This window comes from Macrobrachium nipponense, chromosome 3 (genome assembly GCF_015104395.2).
Source record: "Macrobrachium nipponense isolate FS-2020 chromosome 3, ASM1510439v2, whole genome shotgun sequence".
Classification (NCBI taxonomy): domain Eukaryota; kingdom Metazoa; phylum Arthropoda; class Malacostraca; order Decapoda; family Palaemonidae; genus Macrobrachium; species Macrobrachium nipponense.
This window is the reverse complement of record NC_087202.1, coordinates 73,220,492-73,247,061: the sequence shown is the minus strand read 5'-3', so window position 1 is coordinate 73,247,061 and position 26,570 is coordinate 73,220,492. Positions and strand designations below refer to the sequence as shown.

The following is a 26,570-nucleotide window of genomic DNA, read 5'->3' as shown; positions in this document are numbered from 1 at the left end:
GATGTACGAATTCGTAACGCGCGGACGCAAAAAAAATTTTTTTTCAAAAATTCACCGTAAATCACAATATTGTTCTAGAGACTTCCAATTTGTTTCAAAATTAAGACAAATGATTGAATATTATGATACTGCAAGAGTTTTAGATTAAAATTGCAGATTTTGACCATTTCGGACGAGTTAAAGTTGACCGAATCTCGAAATTTTTATATATATTTTTTTCTATATGCACATATTTCGGAAATGGAAACAGCTACAACCTTTAATTATTTTTTGTTGTATTCTTCATGAATTTGCGCACATTTTGATATATGAAACTGTATAAAACGGCTAATATGAAAAGGAGCAAATATTAGGATAATGCGATTTACGCATTTCGGAGATTTTCGGCCGCGAAGCGGCGCGCGGAGGGAAGAAAGATATTTTTTTTCAGAAATTCACCATAAATCACAATATTGTTCTAGAGACTTCAAATTTGTTTCAAAATGAAGATAAATAAATGAATATTACTACGCCGTAAGAGATTTAGCTTACAATTACGTTTTTGACCATTTCAATTGCGTCAAAGTTGACCGTACTAGTATTTTTCCAATTATCGTAATTTATATGCAGATATTTCAGAAATGAGAAAAGCTACAACCTTTAATTATTTTTTGTTGTATTCTTCATGAATTTACGCACATTTTGATATATGAAACTGTATAAAACGGCTAATATGAAAAGGAGCAAATATTAGGATAATGCGATCTACGCCTTTCGGAGATTTTCGGCCGCGAAACGGCGCGCGGAGGGAAGAAAGATATTTTTTTCAGAAATTCACCATAAATCACAATATTGTTCTAAAGACTTCAAATTTGTTTCAAAATTAAGATAAATAAATGAATATTACTAGGAGGTAAGAGATTTAGCTTACAATTACGTTTTTCGACCATTTCAATTGCGTCAAATTTGACCGTACATAGTTTTTTTCCAATTATCGTAATTTATATGCAGATATTTCAGAAATGAGAAAAGCTACAACCTTTAATTATTTTTTGTTGTATTTGCCATGAATTTGCGCACATTTTGATATATGAAACTCTATAAAACGGCTAATATGAAAAGGAGAAAATATTAGGATAATGCGATCTACGCATTTCGGAGATTTTCGGCCGCGAAGCGGCGCGCGGAGGGAAGAAAGATATTTTTTTCAGAAATTCACCATAAATCACAATATTGTTCTAGAGCTTCAAATTTGTTTCAAAATGAAGATAAATAAATGAATATTACTAGACCGTAAGAGATTTAGCTTACAATTACGTTTTTCGACCATTTCGATTGCGTCACATTTGACGTACGTAGTTTTTTTTCCAATTATCGTAATTTATATGCAGATATTTCTTCCAGAAACTGAGAAAAGCTACAACCTTTGTTTAATTATTTTTTTTGTTGTATTTGCATGAATTTGCGCACATTTTGATATATGAAACTGTATAAAAACGGCTAATATGAAAAAAGGAGCAAATATTAGGATAATGCGATTTACGGCCATTTCGGAGATTTTTCGGCCCGCGAAAAAACGGCGCGCGGAGGGAAGAAAGATATTTTTTTTCAGAAATTCACCATAAATCACAATATTGTTCTAGAGACTTCAAATTTGTTTCAAAATGGAAGATAAAAATAAAATGAATAATACTAGGTCGTAAGAGATTTAGCTTTACAATTACGTTTTTCGACCATTTCCATTGCATCAAAGACCGTTGACCGTTTGTACGTAGTTTTTTTTTCCAATTATCGTAATTTTATATGGCAGGTATTTTCAAGAAATGAGCAAAAGCTACAACCTTTAATTATTTTTGTTGTATTCTTCATGAATTTACGCACATTTTGATATATGAAACTGTATAAAACGGCTAATATGAAAAGGAGCAAATATTAGGATAATGCGATCTACGCCTTTCGGAGATTTTCGGCCGCGAAGCGGCGAGCGAAGGGAAGAAAGATATTTTTTCAGAAATTCACCATAAATCACAATATTGTTCTAGAGACTTCAAATTTATTTCAAAATGAATATAAATAAATGAATATTACTAGGCCGTAAGAGATTTAGCTTACAATTGCGTTTTTTGACCATTTCGATTTTGCATCAAAAGTTGACCGTACGTAGTTTTTTTCCAATTATCGTAATTTATATGCAGATATTTCAGATATGAGAAAAGCTTCAAACCTTTAATTATTTTTTGTTATATTTTTCATGAATTTGCGCACATTTTGATATATAACACTCTATAAAATGGCTAATATGAAAGGAGCAAATATTAGGATAATACGATCTACGCATTTCTGAGATTTTCGGCCGCGAAGCGGCGCGCGGAGGGAAGAAAGATATTTTTTTCAAAAATTCACCATAAATCACAATATTGTTCTAGAGACTTCAAATTTGTTTCAAAATGAAGATATAAATAAATGAAGATTACTAGACTGTTATGTATTTTGCTTACCCAAAAATACCAACATAAAAAAAAATTAAAGATATATATATATATAAATATATATATATCATATATATATATATATATATATATATATATATATATATATATATATAGATATATATATATATATATATATATATATATATATATATATATATATATGTGTGTTTCTTTATTTATTACATTTTCCGATTCTGGTACGAATACATAAATAAAAGGAATGCAGGTGACACTTTTCTTTTTGCATACAATGAATATCGTATTCATGCATAGATACTGAGATATAAAAACTTGAAAATAAATAAAAAATAAATATAAAACAAATGCAGAATACTCACTCCTAATCCTGACTCTTCGTTCTATTCTTGTTTTCTCCCTCCTCCATTGAAGAGTCTTGCATTTTTTTCCTCTCGACATGACGAGGTACAGGTGGAGGAGCAGACGCGCCGCCCTTAACGGCCGCTGGGATAGGGCGCGGTTCCGTGCGCCCATCCCTTGACCGCCGCTGAGTCGCACTCCAATAGAAGACCGCACTGTGGTATTGGCGGTCACACTCCCCGAACCTGCATAGAGCTATCTTGCAGGTGCGACAGAAGAAACGGGTGTCTCTCCTTCTGCCATTTCATATGGCACACCGGCACCGTTTCTGCCTGCGCCCTTCTAGGAGATCCAGTGTGTGATCCCCTGGCATCAGCCGACACGGAGGGTCCACTACCCACGACGAAGAAAAGGGGCGACGGGTGGGGGCGTCAGCAGGGGCGGCGGCAGCAGGGGCTCCGAGCAGAGCGCACAGGCGCAGCAGGGGCGTCAGCAGCAGGGGGGGCGGCAGCAGGGGCTCCGGCAGCGGGGCGGCGGAGCAGGGGCGTCGGCAGCAGGGGCGTCAGCAGCAGGGCGTCGGCAGCAGGGGCGGCGGCAGAAGGATGGACCGAAGTTGGCACCCCGAAGGTCTGCCCTTTCCTCTATGGGTAGATCTACAGCTCGGGGCAGGGGGGCAGACATGGAAGGCCACTCATTGGGATCAAAGTTGATGAGGGCTTCCCCGGCTGCCTCGAGGAACTGTAAGTGGCTCATCCTCCGTAGATCGGGTGACCGTAGTACCCACAGTAGAGTACGTAGGCATTTTGGAGGGCCAACTGCAGAATGTATTTCAGGAGCTTTTGGGTCCATCTCCTGGTTCTCCTGGCGAAGGGATAATATTGGATGAGTTGATCAAAGAGATCAACTCCTCCCATGTGCCTATTGTAGTGCCCAATGACGGTAGGGCGCTCTAAACGAAACTGCTCATACACAACTCGGCCCTGTCGACGCGTCTTCTTCCGCTGCACGATCTCCTCTTGGACAGGTTCATGGCTCGTCGTAATCATGGGACCAAGAGTCGGACACCCTTCCAACAGATGACGAAGACAGCTCCCTTCCGCCGCCACTGTGTCTCTCCTCTTGCCAGATGTTGCTGATGGCTAGCGTACCTCTTGAGGGAATTCGGGGCCCCACGCACCAACCAACCGAAGGGTACCACTGACGTGAACACCTGCATCATACAGTTCCTGGCCAGGGATACCGAGTTATAATAATTATCCATAAACAGGTGGTATCCCTGGTTACGGAAACGATCCACAAGCCCGAAAACAGTTTCACGCATCGTGGAGAAGACCCTGGAATACACCGAAAAGTCCACGACGTAGCCAGTGTTGGCCTCGGTAATAAAAAAAAATTCACGCCATATTTCTTCGGCTTCTTGGGGTTATACACTTTGATGCTTAGACGTTCCCTTTGTAAGGCATCATCCCCTCATCTAAAGAAAGGTTCTTTCCAGGAATCACGAGAGTTTTACAGCGTTCACGAATATATTCCAACACTGGGCGCACTAAAATGAGGCGATCAGAGTTATTCCGGGGTATGGCCCTTCGGTTGAAGGCGTTGAAATATCTGTCCAACGCCAGGAAAGTATCACAGGGCATAATGCCGGGCACATAGGGCGTACATAAAAGAAAATTACGCCTCCAATACATCCTGACGTCGGCAGCAGGAAATCATCCAAAAAAAACGTGGAGCCCCAAAAAATGCGCCATGTCAGGGAGGTCGCAGCCTCGCCAGTGATAAGATAATGTCGTGCGTAGTTCATCACGGCAATACCTGGCGTAGTCCACCGTCTCTGCTACCAGGTACTCCAGCAATTCCCGCGTAAGGAAAAGCTGAACAAAACCCAAAGCAGTCAGGGGAACACGGTACGGTGAGCCCAGGATTTGCCGTAAATGGATGCATGGTAGGTGGTGTGGGGTCCTCTGTCACCCATCGTCGCTCTCGGACGACCCTAGGCTAGCACGACTATCCGACCTTCTACGTGCCCTGCGCGCGCGCGCAGCGCGCGGGCACGATTTCCCACACGAACCCCCCTCACTGGCCCATCTCCCTCACTCAAGCCTTCGCTTTATGTATTCCCCATCATCATCGCCAACAAAACTTGATCCTAAATCATCGTCCTCCCCCTCCTCAGATTCCCCTCATAAGCACTATAACTACTAAATTCTAGTTCACTTTCGGGATGTGACCCTCGAACGGACATTGGGGGCAAATAATCCTCGTCATCACTATGATCGGGAGTAATGTCCTCGTCACTGGATGACCAACCGCCATCAAAATGAGGACTTGCCAAATGCTCTCGATCGAGCTCCGATAAATAATCGTCAATGTCTCTTGGTTTGAGCCCTCCCAAATTCCTACGAATGCCCCTAAGGATGGCACGATGTTTCCTTGGGGTTACTAACGGCAAATGAGACACATTCGAAGCACTTTCATCGACACGTGGTCGCACAGAACGGCGTTGAGGAGCGAGGTCAGGTTGGGTGCTGGGTCCTTCGCCAGCATCCAAGTCCAAAACTCTTCTAACACGATCCCTTCCGACTGGGTAAAAACAAAACGCCTTTCGCGTGTCATACGACGGTCAGACATCTCTATGAACGTTCTGTACCAACACAAATGTTCAAAGTCTCGCACAAGCTCAGTCAAACACGATTGCGGCAAAAGATCGCTGACGGATGATGCTACGATGATGCTGGCTGGAGCGAGAAGGAAGGATTCCGCGCATGCGCACTTGGGTCACGCTTCAAAACAAAACAAGGCCTTGATCCGTGATCTCCCAGCATCCCCCAAGGCGCGTGATTCAAAAGTTTTCGGCTGGTAGGCCTATAAGTATTTTTCCGCGAATTTTAAAAAAAACTTTTTTGAGTCGACGTATGGTACGTCCAATCGGCATACGGGAGACATTTTGACTCGACGTTTAATACGTCCAATCGGCGTAAGAGGGCTAGTAGAAAGGTGGTTACAAGATCACTAAGGATCTGAGATGCTCACTGAGTTGGTTGCTGATCTATAAATATTACTGGCATTTTCCCTCTCCTCAAAGAACCCCGACTTCACGGAAACATGAAAATTGCAGTACATATTGCTAAAAGGGTTTACCAGTAAATCTTACTATACTGTAGTAAGGTAGTAATGATGAAGTTCCAATTGCTAGACATCCTCTGGGGGGCTTTTCCACAGTCCAATGGTGTGAGGAATAAAGGGATAAAGGGAATCAATGACCAATTGTAAATGTGAAAAATCTCTGTTGAAATACAACTTATGGAAAACTTACAAACAAAAGACCATCTATCAATGGTCCAAGTCATAACTGCTACTATTAGGAAACAGAAACCGACCACAACGAACCACTCTATCTAAAGGAGATAAATCTCTGGCACAAACAGACATCCACACCAGAGAAGAGTATTCAAGTAAAAGAAGTACAAATGACCTTAAACAGGTTGCACTGATTTTATAACTGTTATAAATAAATGAAGCCTTACAAACAATACCTAACTTTCATGCGACATTTGCTGAACCTTTTATTACGAGCTTCTCAAAAGTTAGATGCGAGTCACAAGTTACACCTAGAATAGTTAAAGCTTCAGACTCATTGAGCAAAGATCCATCCACCTGAAGGGGAGGATGGGACAGAAAACTGTACAATATCTGCTAATCAATAGTATTTTTGTTTTACTGGAGTTCAGCCTCATACCCCACCGACTTCATCCTTCCCTGATCCAGTCTATGTCCTGATTGAGGCTAAGGGTCCCTACATTTTTCATGAGCCAAGACTTTACTACACTAACAATCTTGTTTTCCAAGCCAAACCCACATCACTTGTATGGTACACTAAAGTTAACAGTGGACTAAGAAAGCTGCCCTTTGGAACTCCATACACAATAGGTGTAGGTTCACTAAAGATCCCATCCACAGCAACTCAATGCTACCTACCTGCAAGGAAATCTTGAAGTAATCCTAAAACATATCAATCCATCCCAAGATTCTGATGTTTATAATTAAGTGCCTTGTGATTTACTAAATCAAAAGCAGCACTAAAATCTATTTAAATTACTCTGCACTCAAAACTCTTATCAAGGTTCCATTGCAAATGGTTTGATACGTCTAAAAGAGCATCACAGGTACTTAACTGCTTCCTGTATGCATATTGACTATTAGCTAACAATCCTTTAGATTCAAAATACTTATACTATAGCGGCTTAAAAATAAGTTTTTCAGCAACTTTGGAGAGCACAGGGAGAATACAGATTGGCCTGTAGTTACTGCAATCTGCAGATATGTCACTCTTTGGAACAGGCACTGTATTACTAAGCTTACGCTCATCCACGACACTACGTTGACATAAAAATCTATAGAATCTAGTAATCAAAATCAAATACGAATTTAAGGAGTATTTCCTTCCAACCTATATGTTAATCAATGATAAATCTGTACCTTCCAACCTATAAGTTAATAAATGATAAATCAGTGATTGAAAACCAATGATATATGAAAACTGACTTACCTTATTCGTAAATAACACACAATGCTTCTCTTCACAAATTTAAATATGCACCTTACTATTATAGGAAATTGTATCATATAATTTCTTTCAGGGAAAATACAAACCCTTGAAGCCTTACCTTTCTCTAAAGTTCTTTCTAGACAACAAAGATAAGTTAATACAAAAGCCTTGCTCTAAATGCAAATAAAACCACTTACTTTCCATTCCCACTAGCAAAAGGTTAGAAGTTAATGGGCCCCAGTTGTGCTTTTTCTGTTGAAAACATTTAACCACGCCAAATTGAACTGCAGAAAAATCTAAAACAATTCCACGCCCAAAGGTATTATTTAAACCTTGCTGTAGATACACCCTGAGGAAAAAGTACATGTAATAAATGAAAATATTAAAACTCAGACTAAAAAATAAAACACAATATCCATATTAAACTAATTCATAACAAATATAATTTGAAACCTAATATGTTATGTACTACTAATGGCTTGCAATTCTTTCATGCTGTACCATCCCCACCCCCAACCCTACATTAAACTGGGATCTGAAGAGTTGCATATTGTTATTTATGACCCAATAAAGAAATCTGAATGGTTTCCAGGAAAATTCATTCAAATATCATGGTGCAAAATAATTCTCATATGGGGATTGCCAAACTCTATCCCATTTCTTTTATAGCACCTCAAATGATCATTGTACAACATACAGGTTAAAAACAATTTTTCACATACAAACTAATCACTTTACAATATCCTGATCTGTTACTAGCAGCAATCTCCAGACATGTCTCGGAAGAACACGGTCCTGCTTTCGACTTGTATGACCAAGTACCCAGTGCCCCTGTTGGTAGAACTGGTCATTATCTGAGTAGTCTGAACCAGCTGCAATCAGAGTGGATAGGGAGGTGGCCAATGTTTTGTAAAGTGATGGGTCTTTATGTAAAAGAAACTTATGTATTTTTAAAAACTTACATTTGTTTCAAAACAAACCCAATATTGGGGCTTAAAAATTTCTTGGAAATGTAAGAGGGTCACAGAACCAGTAACTGCTACTTTAAGGAAAATTTATCCTATAGTCTTGAGAATAACAAGGAGTAATGACCTAGACAAGGTCTTTTTTTAGTAAGGTCATGGGTTATACTGTACCTTCTTTGTGTAAAAACATCTAAAACAGAGGAACATGACACTTTCCCATAAAAGTAAAGTGTAAGAAGAGCCTACCTCATATTTATCCCTAAGGGTCAGAGGGGGGCTTAGCATGAGAATGATGATCAGTCTGCCCACCCCACTCCCCTTCCCTGCCATTAAGGTTTCAGTACAACTTGGCTCACACACTATAGGTTCAAGAGAGTATAAATCTAATGATTTATGAGTAAAATTTAAATTTTTATATAAAAGTAAGACTTCATATATACTTACCCAGTAATTACATGGCAAAGAGTTTCACTCATTTAACAGCTAAAATTTTAAATTCGTGGGTCGTGCTAGTTTCTTTCGGGATGGGTGCCTAAGACCCTGGCCCCTTTCAGGGGAAAGAGAGGAACAACTAGGCAAAGAGCTCAATTTGTTTATGCCCTTGTGTCCATGTGAGGGGAGGAGTGCAGGCTCCGATTACGCATATGGTAATTACTGGTTAAGTACAGTAGTATATAAAAATGACATTTTTATAATAAAATACTAATTTTATTTATACTTCTCCAGTAATTACATCACTGTAGTACTAGTTTCTACTCGAAGGCAGCATGAATTTTTGAAATTCATGGTAATAATCTTTTTCTTCTGTCTGGTAAGGCGACCAGGCATGCCCACTTTCTGGGAAGGAGAGGAGCAACTCATGAAAAGAGCTTCAATTTGTTTTTGCTAAAATGTCCATGTGAGGGGAGGAGAGTGGGTTCTAGTTGTAATTGCAGGTATACAGTAGTGCCTCAGGATATGAAATTGATCCGTTCCGAAGCGGCCTTCGTCACCTGATTTTTTTGTATCTTGAACCACATTTTACATGTAAATTGCCTAATTAGTTCCAAGCCCTACAAAAACACCACAGTAAATTTTATAATAAAGCTAAATTGACCAATAAACAATGAAATACAACAATTTGGACCATTCAATACCTAACATAAACTACATATACAGTACTACTATATGTACCTGTAAATAAAGTGTATTAGTGTACATGGTACAAGAAATACTGTACGTACATATGTAGTAAAATGTGGAACCTTACCTTTCAAGTGATGCAATCTCCGAAAGTGGCGACAGAGGAGGACAAATGGCAGAAAACATGAACACTCAACTTTACCAAAACACATTAAAAAATGGCAGAAAACATGGCAGAAAACATTAACACCAAACTTTACGAAACACATTAACAAATGGCAGAAAACATAAACACTTAACTTTACAAAAAACTTAAAATTAAAATAACAATTTGTCAAAAAATTGTATTTTTCCTAACTATACAAAACTGAGGTCCTTTAACAATAGGAATATACTTTCGGCATAGCTGGAATTACGGCCGTTGAATCTTGAACAAGGTGGTTAGGCAGTAACTACCGTGGGGCAGGCTAGCCTGCCCGGATGTGAACACTCCAATTTGCTTTTTGACCCAGGTTCAGATTGAGGGGTGGCATGAGGTGGGCATATTTATTAAAAGACCTCAGGTTTGTATAGTTAGGAAAAATACAATTTTCGACAAATTGTTATTTGTTCCGATACGTAATAGTACAAACCTTCGATCCTTTAACAATAGGAAGACTCACTGATTGGTGGGAGGAATCTGAGTGAGCCTCTAGAACTGACTGGAGTTCTGCGCACCTAGGCTACTCCTCCTGGTCGTAAGGGCAAGGAGGAGTGCCCTGCTGCCTCTGACAACTTGATCGGAGTATAGGAGCTGCGTGATCAAGTCAGACTTCTGGGCCTTTCAAAATGAGTGAGGGATCGTGACTCATCCGAAAAAGGGCTGTGAAGAATATTGGCGTCGGAGACATTAATGCAAAGTTCTGGGAAGGGTTTGCATTATTGCCAGTCTCCTTCCTCCCCTTGCTAGAGGAAGGAGCAGGACTGCTTCTATGATTCTGATAAAAAACATAAAAAGGATGCTTATGTATAAGCTTACTGCATCAATCGTCCGACCAGCCAGTGTGAGCTGGAGTCCTATCCTCAACCCGAAGGACGAGGAATGGACGAGGCGGGGAAGGGGGAGAGCCAGTCACTCTCGCATCCTTCTTACCTCTACAACTGACACCATGGACGAGATGCAACTTGTCCTCTCAAGGAGCTGGGTAAGCAAACACATCTTGCAAGCATCCACCTTTTGAAGGGTTATGCCGAGAGACCATATAAATTGTCTATCTGTTGCCACCAATGCCGGAAGGCGAGATGACGATCCTCTCAAGGCATGTGCCCAACATACGAAAGTCAATTGCCTTCTAGAGACCGAGGTCCCTGATGGCAAGACAGAAGTTCTCATAGTAGTTGAATCTCAGCTAAGGAGAAACAACACTATGTGCCGTTGAAGACGAAGGTGGTAGGTGAATGCAGACCTACATCTTCACAGCCGAATCGAGAGAAGTAACTCTCAAGATTCTGAACTTAGAAAAGTCCTGCCGATGACACCAACCCACGAAGACGGTTTAATCCCTGAATTCATATTGCCTCTTGCAATAGGAACAAGTTCTTGCTTGCTAGTTTTAAGAGGTACGCTTGCCTCCCTCTTATTACTTGGGTTCAGAGGTCTGACCATTGATCCTGCGGTACATTCCCCGATCATTGGGCAGAGGCTAGGATCCCTCCCTCTGCTCTTACGACCAAGGAGGGAACCAAGGTTGGACGAACACCAGTCTGTTCTTAAGACTCAGATTCCTCCCATCAAGAAGTGAGTCTTCCTATTGTAAAGGACCAATGGTTTGTATTCATATCGGAACAAATAACAATTTGTCGAAAATTGCATTTCTCCCAACTATACAAACCTGAGGTCCTTTACACATAGTCCCACCTCATGCCACCCCTCACTCTGCGTTTCCTGGGCCTAAAGCAAAGTGGATCTTTACCGCCCAGTCGCGCGGTGCGCTGACTGTCGGACAAGCAGCTAACTACCGAACCCCTTGTTCGAAGCTTACGACCGGTTCCAGCTGCCAAAAGTTACATTCCTATTGTAAAGGACCTCAGGTTTGTATAGTTAGGAAAAATGATATTGTTAGTATACAATAAAGTTTTGTACATACTTACCTGGCAGATATATACTTAGCTTAGGTCTCTGACGTCACGACAGAAAATTCAAAACTCGCGGCACACGCTACAGGTAGGTCAGGTGATCTACCTTACCCGCCGCTGGAGGCGGGTGTAAGAACCAGTCCCCTTTCTTGTCAGGTTATTTTCTTCCACCTGTCTCCTGAGGGGAGGCTGGGCGGGCCATCAATCGTATATCATCGGCCAGGTAAGTATGTACAAAACTTTATTGTATACTGACAATATCATTTTTGTACATGAACTTCCCTGCCAGATATATACTTAGCTGATTGACACCCTTGGTGGAGGGAAAGAGACACATACTTACTTAGAAAGTGGGGACAACACATGTTAAAGGAATACATAATATAAACCTCTGGTTCTTACCTGATTTAGGCAGAAGACTTGATAGTTACTGTCTATTAGTCTGCGTTGCCTAAAGAGTCTCAGCGAGGGCGTTACCTATGGCTGAAGAACTCGGTTTGGGTCTACCAATGGGAACTGAGTCCACTTACTTGGCAGAATCCAAGCAGGATCTGGTCAATGGGGATCAACCCGCTTCATGCCAGAGCCTATCACTACCAATTGCAAGGAGCCTCAAGCACAACCGATCACCTAACCAAATACTACATTAGTATACGAAAGAAGGAGCTGCCGCCTGCAACCTCCTTCGTACAACCAAAAAAACTCAAACTTAAAACTAACAGGGAAAAAGGATTAAAAAGGATGTGTTTCAGCTCCCTGCCCCAGCACTGAATCCGCCGATACGTAAGGGCCTAGCCCAAAACACTTATCATACGTAATCGATACGTCCCTTAGGTAGTGATTAGAGAAGACTGATTCACACCTCCAAAAAGTGGCCTTCATAAGGTTTTGTAATGACAAATTCTTCTTGAAAGCCAAAGACGTCGCGATGGCCCGTACTTCGTGCGCCTTGACTTTCAGAAGGTTAAACTGTGCTGATTGCAAGAAGTGTGTGCTTCTCTAATAATATTCCTGATAAAGAATGAGAGTGCATTTTTAGATAAGGGCCTACTGGGGTCCCTTACAGAGCACCAGAGATTGCTCTCATTAGCAGCAAGTCTTTTCTTCCTCTGAAGATAATCAGGTTTCTTCTCACCGGGCAAAGAGATCTCTCCTCTTCTGTCCCAACTAAGGAGGATAAGCTTTTGATTTCAAAGCTCCTGGGCCACCGGCAAAGAAGGGTTTTCATTCTTGGCTAGGAAAGCCGGAAGAAAAGAGCAAACCGCGGAGCCTCCTTGGAAACCTACCTCACCTTTCTAGAGCCTGCAGCTCGCTGACCCTCTTCGCTGACGCTAACGCACAGAGAAAAAGAGTCTTCATCGAAAGGTCTCTGAACGAAGCAGCATGGGGAGGTTCGAACCTTGAGACCTCAGAAGAGCAGCACGACATCTAGATTCCAGCTAGGCACTAAGGAGGAGGTTCTTTTAACCGTTTCAAACGATCTGATTAAATCATGGAGGTCCTTGTCCTCAGATATGTTTAATCCTCTATGACAAAAAACTGAGGAAAGCATGCTCCTGTATCCCTTGATGGTGGAGACAACCAACCCGCATTTTTCCCTCAGGAAGATAAGGAAATCTGCAATCTGAGTCACTGAGGTACTGGAGGAGGAAACTTTATGAGTCCTGCACCAGCGTCGAAAAACATCCCACTTCGACTGGTAGACTCTAGATGTGGAAGGTCTACGTGCATTGGCAATAGCCCTTGCAGACTTTGCCGAAAAGCCCTTAGCTCTGACGAGACTCTTGATAGTCTGAATCCAGTCAGACTGAGAGCGGGGAGGTTTTTTGTGAAACCTGTCGAAGTGGGGCTGTTTGAGCAGATCGACTCTTAGAGGTAGGGATCTTGGGACATCCACCAGCCATTCCAGTACCTCTGTGAACCAGTCGTGGGCGGGCCAGAACGGAGCTATCAACGTCATCCTTGCTCCCTCTGACGCTGCGAATTTCCTTAACGTTTCCCCTATAATCTTGAAAGGCGGGAACGCGTAAAGATCCAGATTCCTCCAATCCATCAGGAATGCATCTATTGCCACTGCTCTTGGGTCTGCAATAGGGGAGCAGTATAGATCTATCCGCGCATTCCTGGAGGTCGCAAATAGATCGAGATGGGGCCTGCCCCACGTCCTCCACAGCTCCTGGCATACGTCCACCGCTGTAGAGTCCACTCTGAGGGAAGGACTTGATTCCTTCTGCTTAGCAGATCCGCTCTGACATTTCTTTCTCCCTGTACGAACCTGGTGAGAAGCCTTCGGTTCCTTTCCTCTGACCCACCACAAGAGGAGCGATCTTGCTGTCTCGTACAGGGAGAAAGAGAGTCCCCCTGTTTCCGAATGTAAGCCAGGGCTGTAGTGTTGTCGGAGTTGATCTGAACATATTTCCCTTTTACGAGGGGTTCGAAGGTCTTGAGAGCTAACCAAATCGCTGTTAGCTCCTTCTTGTTGATGTGCCAGGACACCTGATCCCCCATCCAGGTGCCTGACACTTCTCTCGACCCGAGAGTAGCTCCCCAACCTTTGTCCGAAGCGTCTGCATACAACACTAGGTTGGGGTTCCGAACCTGCAAGGAAAGGCCTTCCTTGAACAATAGAGGGTCTAGCCACCAACGTAGATCCTCCTTTATCTCTTGCGAAATCTTGAACGCAAAGTCCAGACCTTGAGATTTCCGATCCCAGTTCCTCGTCAGGAAGAACTGTAGGGGTCTGAGGTGCAACCTTCCTAGAGAAACGATTGCTCCAGCGAGGAGAGTGTCCCCAACAGACTCATCCACTCCCTCGCTGTGCATACATCTTTCTCTAGAAAGATTGCTACCTTCTCCAAACCTCGGGTTTTATCCTCTCTGGGGACGGATACGCCCGAAAAACCTGAGAAGCCATCAGAATCCCCAGATAGATACGCTCTTGACTGGGGATTAGCTGTGACTTCTCGAAATTCACTAGCAAACCCAGAGAAGCTGCTAGATCCAACGTCACTCGTAAGGCCTCCAGACATTTCTCCTTGGATTTGGCCCTGATAAGCCAATCGTCCAAGTAGAGGGTGGGAAATCCTCACTCCTCGAGATGAAGCCACTGGGCAACGTTCTTCATCAGTCCTGTGAATACTTGGGGGGCCGTGGAAAGGCCGAAGCATAGGGCCCTGAACTGAAAAAAACGTTCCCTCCCCACATGAATCTGAGAAATTTGCGAGAAGAAGGATGGATCGGTACATGGAAGTAAGCGTCTGAAGGTCCAGCGACACCATCCAGTCCCCGGGACGAAGAGCTGCTAAGACTGATGACGTCGTCTCCATAGCGAACTTCCGCTTTTTTTCTTTTTCACAAAGACATTCAGGGCGCTCACGTCCAGAACCGGTCTCCATCCTCCTGAGTTCTTGGGAACTAGGAAACAGACGGTTGTAGAACCCCGCTGAAAGACGGGTCCTGAACCATCTCTATTGCCTCTTTCTCTAACATCAGCTCACCAACCGCTAGAGCGAGGGCTTGATTCATTAGTGGGTCCTTTGTATTTGGCCACCAGTGCCCTTGGAGTGGTGGTCGAGGGTGGTCTCGAGATAAAGGGAATGAGGTATCCCCTCTTGATGATCGCGAGGGACCAGTTGTCCGCCCCCACAGTTGTCTGGAGGACACACGAACTACTTCTTGGCCCTAATAGACCGGGAGAAGGTCCTTCCTCTTCTAGGTGGTCTCGAACCTCTGGAGGAAGAAGAGCGAGACGAAGGTCCTCCTCGAAAGGGTTCTTGCCTACTTTGAGCTCTTTTCTTCGTCTTCTGCTGAAACGAAGGTTTCGGAATTCTAGCCGAGCGAGCTAGCATATCCTGCGTCGCTTTTGCTGATAACGAGCTGGAGATATCAATTAATAGTCTTCTTGGGGAAGAGTTGCGGGGAAAGCGTGAATACAGCAAGGAAGCTCTCTGTGCGTGAGAAACCGCCTTGGTAAGAAAAGAGCAGAAAACGGCCCTCTTCTTTACCACTCCTGCACCAAAAAGTGAAGCAATTTCCCCGGAACCGTCTCTCACTGCCTTGTCCATGCAAGACAGAACTGCGTGGAGGTCTTCCGGCGAAAGTGTCTTGCTCTTGAGTCCTCTTAGCCAACACTCCAAGGGTCCAGTCAAGAAAGTTGAAAACTTCTAAGACTCGGAACATTCCCTTCAGAAGGTGATCCAACTCGCTCATACCCCACGTCGTCTTCGCAGAATTCAGCGCCGAGCGACGTGTGGAATCAACCAACGAAGAGAAGTCCGAGTCTGCAGAGAGGGAAGAGTTAGACCCAAGGGCTCTCCTGACTCGTACCAGAACCCCATCTTACCCGTCAGCTTGGACGGGGGAAAAAGAAAAAAAACTGTCTTGCCTTTCTCTTCTTTTGAAAGCAACCAGTCGTCAAAGTTCTTCAGAGCCTTCTTCATAGACACTGTAGGCTTCATCTTAACGACTGAAGACTTCTTAGCCGTATTGGTCGTTGAAAATAAGGACGGAGGAGACGGAGGAGCAACGGCCGAAAGAGACTCCCCAAAATCTTGCAAGAGGAGGTCTGTAAGTCTCTTATACGAAGAAACCGAAGCATCCTTGGGCAAATCTTCCTCCGAATCACCAACAAATTCGTTCCAAAGAATGACGTCTAGAAGCTCTACTGCCCGGAGGAGAGCTAATCCTTGGAGAGCGCCTGTTCGGAGAGCGCCTACTAGGCGAGCGCCTACTAGGCGAGCGCCTACTGGAAGAAAAACCACTGGGAGAGCGCTTACACGGGGAGCGCCTACCAGGAGAGCGCCTACTTTGAGAGCGCCTCCCAGGAGAGAGCCTACTAGGAGAGCGCCTAGTTGGAGAGCGCCTACTAGGAGAGCGCCTACTAGGAGAGCGCCTACTTTGAGAGCCTACTTGGGGAGCGCCTGCTAGGAGAGCGCCTACTTGGGGAGCGCCTACTAGGAGAGCGCCTACAAGTGGAGGCCCGTCTGTCGGAAACAGATTCTAACTCCACAGAAGAGCGTCTGGATAGGGAGAGCGCCTATCAGGCTCTCTGCGCCTGCTAGGCTCTTGGCGCCTGCCATCCTCAATACGCCTGCCAGGCTCTTGATGCCTATTGAGCTCAAAAACCCCTGCCAGGCTCTTGACGCCTGCCACGGGAGAGAAAAACATCCACAGATGAATCCCTGTCAGAAGCGCGGCGCTTACAAGGCTCTGAGCGCCTATCCAATCGGGAGTGATCTAACGGAGGAGAAAACTTCCGTTGCCGCCTACCAGGCTCTTGGCGCCTACTAGGCTCTTGGCGCCTACTAGGCTCTTGACGCCTACTAGGCTCCGAGCGTCCGTCAAAAGGAGAGTGGCCACCAGGCGAAGAACTCTTCCTTCGCTCCTGACGAAAACGAGGCTCTTGACGTCTGTCAAGCTCTTGACGCCTAACTGAAGAGGAGCGGAAATCCTGAGGAGAGAGCCTGTCTGGCTCCTTACGCCTTACATGCTCACAACTCTTGCTGGGAAGAGAGGAGAGCCTACTCGGAGAAAGATCCCGAGTCCAGCCTGCACTTCTGACCTCCTACTAACAGGCTCAAAAGCTTTTCTAGCCAAAGGAGATTTAGCCGAAGGAACTTTCTTAGACTTCTTCACCGGAAGTGAGGCGTCCTTCCAACGATGAGAAGTCCCGGCAATAGACTCCGCTAAAGCCGCAATCTGCGCCTGCAGACCCGCCAGGATACGCGCAGGAGATCTCTTAAACTCCATCTACAGGGGACGAAGTCCGAGAGCGAACAGGAGAAGCGTAACCGGACGAAAATCTTGGTTCTCTTGCGTTCCACTTCTGGCTCTTCCGCGAAGGATTCGGGGCTGGAAGGAAGGGCGCAAGGATCCTTCCAGGGCCTCTTGAGAGGGCGAGACGACTCCGAGGCGCTCCATCTACGCTGAGGAGAAGGCGACGAAGATGAAGAGAAGCATTGGCGCAATAACTCCTTCTTGGTTCGATCCAAGGCAGCCTTGGGAACGAGCAACAGGAACTGCGAGGGGGACGCCTGACCGGTGGGGGTTCTCCCTAAACCTTCCTGCGGCTTTTTGACTTTCCATCCCTCCACTGGGTCTGGGAGTCTGGAAGAGGTCTAGGCCTGGAAGCGTTAGTGAGCCGGTCAGACGCACCCTCCACTGCACTAGGGGAGGGGCACTGCACTGATCACTTGCACTATCATCACTCTTACCTTGTCGAGAGCGAGCGAGGCTCTCCTTACTCCTGATCAAGGCTCTCCCAGAAGCAACTTCCGAAAACGAATCTTCGGGTTCAAAGCTGGGCGCAGGGGCTGAAACTGGAGAAGGAACTACTTCTACTACAGGATTCTCAGCGTCAACTTCACTCACCCTCGATCTACTAGAACTCTTTGAAGAAGCCTTGCGCACCCTATCCTTCTCTAACTTTCTCACATAAGAAGAAAGAGCCTTCCAACCACCCTCATCCAAATTCTCACACTCTTTGCAAGGGTTAATAAAAGAGCATTCATTCCCTCTACAAGACGCACATACCGAGTGAGGATCTAATGCAGCTTTAGGAAGCCTAACTTTACATTCCTTCTCTGAACAAACCCTAAATAAACTAGGTTTCTTAACTTCAGAATCATCCATGATTATAGATATGTAAGAGAAATCCAAAGAAAAATCCAAACCAAAAAACAGTCCAAAAAGCGTATGCCAAGCCAACAAACAAAGTGTACTTCACCAAAATCCAAATCATCGGCAACGAGAACGAATTTTAACTATCGTAAGGACTGAACAACAGGTGTTGTCCAGCCGGCGACAGAAAATAATCTGACAAGAAAGGGGGACTGGTTCTTACACCCGCCCGCCTCCCAGCGGCGGGTAAGGTAGATCACCTGACCTATCTGTAGCGTGTGCCGCGAGTTTTGAATTTTCTGTCGTGACGTCAGAGACCTAAGCTAAGTATATATCTGGCAGGGAAGTTCATGTACAAAAATACAATTTTCGACAAATTGTTATTTGTAGGGGTATGACTGTACCTACCCCAAAACATTAGGAATGGTAATGAATTTGAGAAAAGAAAATATTGTCAACATTGATAAAATGTTTGTTGTTTCCTTACCTGATAAGAGTCATTACTGGAAGAGACCGCCTCTGGTTGTCACTCGTCTTATCGTATAGTGGAGCGGTGGTATAGCCGAGGGTTACTTACTATTAAATGGGTGCTTTGCAGCAAAGGACAATTGTGATTGCTGGCAAATACAAACAAGTTTCCCCTGCCTGGGCATAGTACAAATATAAATACATAACCAGAAAATACATCGTCACCAATACCATCAAAATATAAAAACCACTACTCAACCACAAAAAGACTTGAGGGCACTCCTCGTAAGGAGTACCCCAGGCTCCCATAAAAGACTCAACACCACATTTTAAAAGTGAAGAGAAATTAAAAGGAAGGATTGCTTCCTTTGCTACTTCCCTCAATACTACACCAGCCATCAAAAAAGGACCCCAAGTATGTACTGCACTTATTGTTACTCACACACAGATTTGCATTTCCAGAAAGTCACCTGTTATAAAGAAAGCAATAAATTTCACTTGAATGCCAACAAAGTGGCAACAGCTCTTATCTCATGAGCTTTAAATTTACAGGAAGCAGAGGCACGAGGAACGAGAAGGATTCTCAATCAAATGCCACAACGCACTTCAGAGCCGTCACAGGACATAGGGCTCTCTCTTTTTCATCTGGACCTACAATTCCTGTCAAACTTTTAATAACTCAAGAGCGAAGCCAGGGATTAGAGGCAACTTGTTTTCAGCCAAAAATCTCAAAGAAAAAGAGCAGGCAGCATTCCCTTGGGGGAGAATCTGACTCTATTATCCACAACGTGGATTTCACTTATCCGTTTAGCTGATGCCAAGGCTACTAGAAAGTGAGTCTTTCTAGTTAAGTCCCTCAAAGAAATTGAGTGCATAGGCTCAAATCAAGGACCACACAACTATTTAAGGACTATGTTCAAATTACATGGAACTACTGCTACCTCTTTCTGTTTCATGGTGTCAAAAGATCTAATGAGATCCAACAGATCTTGATTAGAGGTAGATTGGAGGCAAAGTCTACCTACCTATGTCTGAGGACAGAACCTAAAACCTTTGATCATGGAAGTCGACAGACCTCTAGAGGTTCTCAAGTATAACAAAAAATACTCTATTTCAAGATACTGTGCCTTTTACACCAGGGTCAGAATATTGCCCACTTAGCTTGGTATTTGATCAGAGGATTGCCATCTGCACTCAGCAATAGCAAGTGAAGCTGATCTTGAAAACCCCTTCTTTCTAAGAAGTTTTATGACAGTTTGAAGCCTGTTAGGGCCAGAGTAGAAAATCCCTGACGGAACCTCTTGAAATGTGGTTGTTCGGTTAGACAAGGTCTTTGAGGTAGAAATCTTGGAAAGTTTACCAACAGGTCAACCAGAAGGTTGGAAAACCACTCCTTTACTGGCCAAAATGGGGCATCCAGAATTATCAATACATTCCAATGGAACTGAACCTTGTTTATAGCCTGCCTCACCATGCTGAGAAGAAGAAAGGCATAGAGGAACTTGTCTGACCAGGCTTGTAACATGGCATCTGTTACCCAAGCTAACAGACCTGGGACTGGTGAACAAAACAAAATAATAGGAAGTGTTGAACAGAGAGAATCAGAGTTCCTACAACTTCCAAAATTCCAGGCAAACTTGCTGATCCAGAGTCCATTCCATAAAACTTGGTTATGGCTGTTCAATTCGTCCACTACAACATTTACCTTCCCTTAAACAAAGCAAGTCAGAAGCTCTGTATGATTTGGTTTGCCCAAAGAAGCAGATTAAGTGAGATTCCCCTTGCTTTTCAATGTATGGCAGGACAGTTGCCCTGCCTGAGTGGACTGCCACAGTCATGTTGCACACTTCCGACTCAAAAAACTGAAGGCCTAGATGAACTGCTTTCAGTTCTTTGACATTCATATGCTAATCTTTTTGTTCCAGTGACACATTGGAGTCTAGGGTGGGGCTCAGAGGAGGGAGTGACTTGCCATCCGATAGTCTTCCTTCGCAGCCCCACCAGAGCAGATCCTTTTTTATCTCTGGAGTCACCTACAACACGAATGAATCTGGGTACTTCCTTCTGTCCCAGAAATTTGCCTAAGAGAACAAACCCATTTTCTTCAGGGAGGGAAAAAGCCAATAATTCAGAGAATTTATTATCATCTTTGGCTAAGAAGGCCTTTAAAGAGATCGACACTTGGCTAGCGGAAAAGAGGGAACAAGGTAGGACTTCTTTTAGTTTTCCGCCTTCCAGAATCTCGTGGATATTTGTCATATGGAGATTTTTCTGATCTTGTAGATGCAGCCAGGCGCTCAGCTTTTTCCTCAGCAAAGATATTGTTTTCTGCCTCAGAACCATCTTAGCCACACTCGAGGGGTTGGAAGAAGACATATTCATAACAAATGCCAAATTTAGGAGACAGAGCAGTCAGTGTGAAAAAAGACGGATATGTGGCCAGCAGAAACTTCATTAAACCCACATACTCTGAAGAAGACTCTTGCTCCTCTGTAACCTCCTCCCCTGACAAAACTGGGAAAAAACTGCATCTGATGGAGCTCGAGGTGTAACTACAGCCACTGGAGTCTGGGTCGAAACAACCTCTGCAGGAGCAGCGCTGAAGTGTCTCAAGATGCCTGGGGAAACAAGACAAAGGAAGCTTCAACCACTACCTGGCGCTTGCTGAACCGTCGTGGGTGCTAGCAGTCACGGGTGCTTGAACTAAAGGAGGTTTATTCAATAAAAGCAAAATGCTGTCCAGCTTCAACTGAATAGGATCCACTGTCACAGGAGGGGAAACAGCAGCAGGAGCCAAGGAGCCGATGGGCGCTCTTGCACAACCAAAGACTGAGCAGGTGCTACACAAGCAGGAGCTATATAGCACTTGAGTGAAAGGGGCTCAGGCACCAATGGGCGCCGCTTGACTGCATCTGATGGCAAATTCAATGACCGTTCTGTAACTGCAGGCAGAGCATTACACAAAATAGACACGGGAGCTTGAAGAGAAGCCGAAGAGCGATGACGAGCCTTGCAAGTAGGAGGAGCGTCAACTTCCAAGAGGCAGTCAGAAGAAAAACGCTCAAGACTGTCCCAATGACTGCACGAAGGGCACGGTTCTCTAAGCTTCTTAGTAGGAACCACTGGAGCCTGTGCTGCATCCAAACTCGAAAGTCTGTGTACTTCCAATGAGAGACCTTTCCAACGGCTCTATATTGCAACCTGGGAAGCAACAACAGGTTGAACTGAGGGGGTGACTGCTCGTGGGCAGACCCCACCGACATCCCTTGGGCTACCAGTTTGACTCCTCCCCTGCACTGGGAAGTATGACAGTGACCTTTGCCTAGGAGAGTTGATGTGATGAACAGCCACCTCCTCCACTGACACAACACTATCACTCTTCGCCTTGTCCATCAAGACCTTAACAGACGCACCATGTTGCTCCATAGTCTGTACTAACTGAGCAAAACGCTTATCGATCTTTTCCTCGAGACCGGTAATGGGGTTGGGATCGGAAGTGTGGAAGCTTGCAACTGGAGAAGGTGGTAATGAAAGAGAAGTGGGAGTAGGGGCTAAAGATATCACAGGAAAACTCAATTCCAAATTCAAATCAAAAGAACCCTGGCTAGCTGGTTTTGAATTAGCCCTTAGCAAAGCTTTTCTCTTCCTGTTTCTCTCTAACTTTTTAAACAAGACTAAAATCTTCCACTTTCTCTCATGCCAATCAAGACATTCATTGCATCTAATATCAAATGAACATACTTGTCCTCGACAATCAGTTCATAAAGTATGAGTATCATAAGCTTCCTTGGTTAGCCTAGCCTTGTAACCTTTAGTGCAATATCTAAAGCTAAAAGAACCTGTGTCCGACATTAGCACGCCAATACTACGACCCATCGGTCACCAAGGACTTTTGTTTGTATGGTGTTTTCACATTGCATGGAACCAGTGGTTATTCAGCAACGGGACAAACGGCTTTATGTGACTTCCGAATCACATCGAGAGTGAAACTTCTCACCAGAACAAATACACATCTATCACCAAGGAAAAATGCAAAAAATCTAGTTCATTATGCAAAATCCACAAAAAAGAACCTAACACTATCTAAATGTTTGCCAAGACAGCTAATACAAGAACAGAATTCTTCCTCAATTGCAATGATACAATAGGAAAGTCCAAAGAACTCCAGGAATAACTGCAACCGACAAGCATCTACAGCCATTGGGTGTCAGAAACAAACTGAGCTCTTTGCCAAGGTGTTCCTCTCTCTTGCCCCAAAAGTGGGCAAGGCACTGTTACCTTGCCAAAACAAAGTAGAAAATTAGCGCGACCCGTGAATTTCTGGAGTTTTAACTGCTGGCGAGTGAAACTCTTAGGTATATCATTACTGGAAAAGTTGTATAATTAAAATGATATTGTTATGATACAATAAAGTTTTATACATACTTACCTGGCAGATATATACATAGCCATCACTCCGTCGTCCCCGACAGAAATTCAAATTTTGCGGCACACGCGGCAGGTAGGTCAGGTGATCTACCCCCCCGCCGCTGGGTGGCGGGAATAGGAACCATACCCGTTTTCTAATTCATATTTTTTCTTCCAGCTGTCTCCTGAGGGGAGGCTGGGTGGGCCATTTAATTGTATATATCTGCCAGGTAAGTATGTATAAAACTTTTATTGTATCATAACAATATCATTTTTTTTTTATACATTCACTTACCCGTCAGATATATACATAGCTGATTCACACCATTGGTGGAGGGTAAAAGACAGCTATTACTGAATATACAGGTAAACAACATACGTTGTAGGTAATAAATAAATAAAACCTTGGTTCCTATGTGTTTAGACGAAGGGTCGACTTCCTAGCTATTGCTAGTAGTCTGCTTCGTCTCAAGAGCCTCAGCGAGGATGTTGACCTATGGCTAAGAGTTCTTGTAGATCTGTCAATGGGGTCTTATCCACTTACTTGACAGAATCTAGTGGTCATTTGTCAATGGGGTCTTATCCACTTACATGACAATACACCAATGCCTATTGGCATAATTTAAGGAGCACAACACCGATCCCGATCACCTGATCCTAACACGAGGGTTTGTGCTTAATTTGAAAAGAGCTATCCCCAAACTCATTTCAAATAACCCCAGAAAATAATACACTTATGTTAAAAAAAAATACAAATAAAAAAAATAAAATTTTTAATTTACTAGTTAAGGATCAGTGTCGTCTCCCTATCCCAGCAACGCATCCGTGGACACGTATAACAAAGAGAGAAGGATCTCTCATAGGCCCACTTGATCTCCTTCGTGCAAAGAAAAGTCAACACAGAGTTGCATCTCCCGTTATTACAGCTAATATGTCTCTCATGACATATTGTTATGGAAAGAACAAGAATTGTTAAAAGCCCGCACTTCAAGTGCTTTTAATTCTTAGCTGTTTGAAGGAATCATCAAGTTACTCAAGAAGTGCTTTAGAAATTCCACTGTTCCAAAGAAGACCAGGGCTTTCTTTGAAATAGATCTCTTCTGGATGAAGCCCAGAGCCTGGCTTGCGCCTGCCTGGTGCCTCACGCCAGTCTGGCGCCTCGCGCCTGGCTGGCGCCTTGCGCCTGCCTGGCGTCTCGCGCCTGGCTGGCGCCTCACTCGCGCCTGGCTGTCGCCTCGCGCCTGGCTGGCGCCTCGCACCTGGCTGGCGCTTCGCTTGCCTGGCGCCTCGCGCCTGGCTGGCTCCTCGCGCCTGGCTGACTTCTCCCCACTTGCTGGAGATTCGAGCTTGTTAAGAGTCTCGATGAAAACTGGCGATGTCCACCTCGGACACTCTATTTGCCTGATTTATTCGCCTCTAGCGCATCTGCGCCAGAATGGAGGCCTACTCCTTCTCCTCATCAGACAATGACAGTGTTTATTTGGACTGTCTGCTTTGGCGTCCTTTACGCCTGTTTGGCATTTGGCGCCTGATTGGCGCTACATTGTCCGAAAGTCTGAACATCCACAATCGTTTATCAGGAGATGGAAAAGGGTGTAAGAAATTCTTTCACTTTGAGCTTATGGCCTCCGTAACAAGGGGAGGTAATTTTAGTCAGCTACATCCAGTAGACGATAGGAAATCTAATAGTCCGAGAGACCAGTCTTCCTCCGAGGTTTAGGATCATACTTGATACTTCCGTTGCTAACGAGCACTCTTCCTACATGTTGATGAGTTCTCTTGTTGCAAAATCTTCCCTATTCTTGCACGAAGGCAGGGAAAGAGCCTGGAAGTCTAAGGAGATTCTGAGCTGAAATTGGGAGGATTCCTGATTTCTAGCTCTTTAAATATCTCTTCGAACCTTCTGGGAAGTGGTTTTTTAAGCCCTCATCGTATTCCAAAGACTCTGTCAGCAAACGTTTAAACCTTATCTTCTTTTGTAGATGAGAACGTAAATACATTGCCTGGACAACGAATCCTTTATCTGAAAGCGTTGATCCAGGAATAAAAGGTTTTTAGTTCTTTCGCCAAACATACCATGCTGGCAGGAACCCATTGCCTAGTCTTTCTAGAATTTGATTCCAGATTCCAAGCCCAAAATTTCACTCGTCCTTTTGGTCGTTTAGTACCAAGAGAAACATTGATGAGGAGCAGTTCCATCTTGTCAGAACACGGAATCTGAGGACCAAATAGGATCCCATTGTAATTATAAGATTCTCCTAGTCTTGTCGTATAGAGGTATTGTATAGATCCCGAAGATCTTAATGCTCTGCGATCTCCAATTCCCTTTATAGAGACAGAGTATAGCCTTTTACTGCGTTCTTTGATAGCAGAAATATACAAAGGTGATTCTTCCCTCTGAAAGGGAAGAAAAAACCGCTATGTGGTTCACAGAGGTAAATCGGTAAAGAGGGACAGTTTCCTCATTCCCTCTAGCACGATCTGCAGTAATCAAATACAGTAGACCCTTGACTCACGAACACAATCCGTTCCTAGACCTTGGTCGTGTTCCAAATTGTTCGTGACTCGGAGCTAATTTCCCCATAAGGTTTAATGGGAATAATATTATTGGTTCTCGACCCCTACGAACCAATATATATTATGTATATTTTGCCTTATTTTAAACACAGATAATGTAAAAGTCAGTGTAAAAAAACCTTAATATATCTAATAATATAATTTAAAATGGTAAACTAACACTATAAAAACGTTTGTAAAGTGAACACTTACTATGACTGGCGAGACTTCTGGCTTGACGGACAAGAGAAGAGGAGGGTGGTGGGTGGGGAGGAGGTTATTGTGCGGAAGGAGACCCTCCCCCATCCAGGTCGGGGAGATCTCGTTCCGGAGATTCAACTCTTCTAGGTTTTTTTGGTGAACGTTTAATCACAAACTTATCCAATGTCTGTTGCCTTTTCCTTCCTTGCATAACTTTTCTGAAATGGCTCATTAAATTTTCATTGAGCATATTCACGATCCTGTTCGTAACAATTTTGTCCGGATGATACAATTCAAAGGAAGCACTGGACATCATTCCACTTTTCCAATGCGGCTTTTATCACATCACTGCTGACATCTGTAACTTCCTCCCCAGCCTCCTCTTCGTCAGTTGATTGCTCCCGAGCAAGTTGCTCCTGCTGCTCTTTGTGGAGTTGAACAAGTTCGTCCGCAGTCAAATCTTCTGAATGTTCAGCGACCAATTCTTCAACATCTTCGTCGTTGACTTGTAGACCCATACTGTTGCCCATGGACACAATTTCTTGCACAATCTCTGCATCGAAGCCCTCAAAGTCACGGACAGTTACGCACTGGGGCCAAAGTTTCCGCCACGCAGAATTTAATGTGCGGTACGTAACTTCAGTCCATGCGTTATCAATGAGGGTTTATGCAGTGAAAAAAACATTAAATGCTTCTTCCAAAATTCTTTTAAGGTTAATTTTGTCTCTTCAGTTACACGGAAGCATCTGGAGAAGAGCGCCTTCGTATATAATTTCTTAA

The 26,570-nt window shown here is 43.9% G+C and overlaps 1 protein-coding gene across 1 annotated transcript in view; it reads right to left on the bottom strand.

The window, feature by feature from the left end:
* The window catches only part of LOC135221812 (hypoxia-inducible factor 1-alpha inhibitor-like), a gene marked incomplete in the record, with an annotated part of 237,220 nt that overhangs the window by 143,146 nt on the left and 67,504 nt on the right, over window positions 1-26,570 (bottom strand). Inside the window, 1 exon segment of the mRNA XM_064259694.1 lies at window positions 7,536-7,596. Coding sequence (XP_064115764.1) covers window positions 7,536-7,596 — 61 coding nt within the window.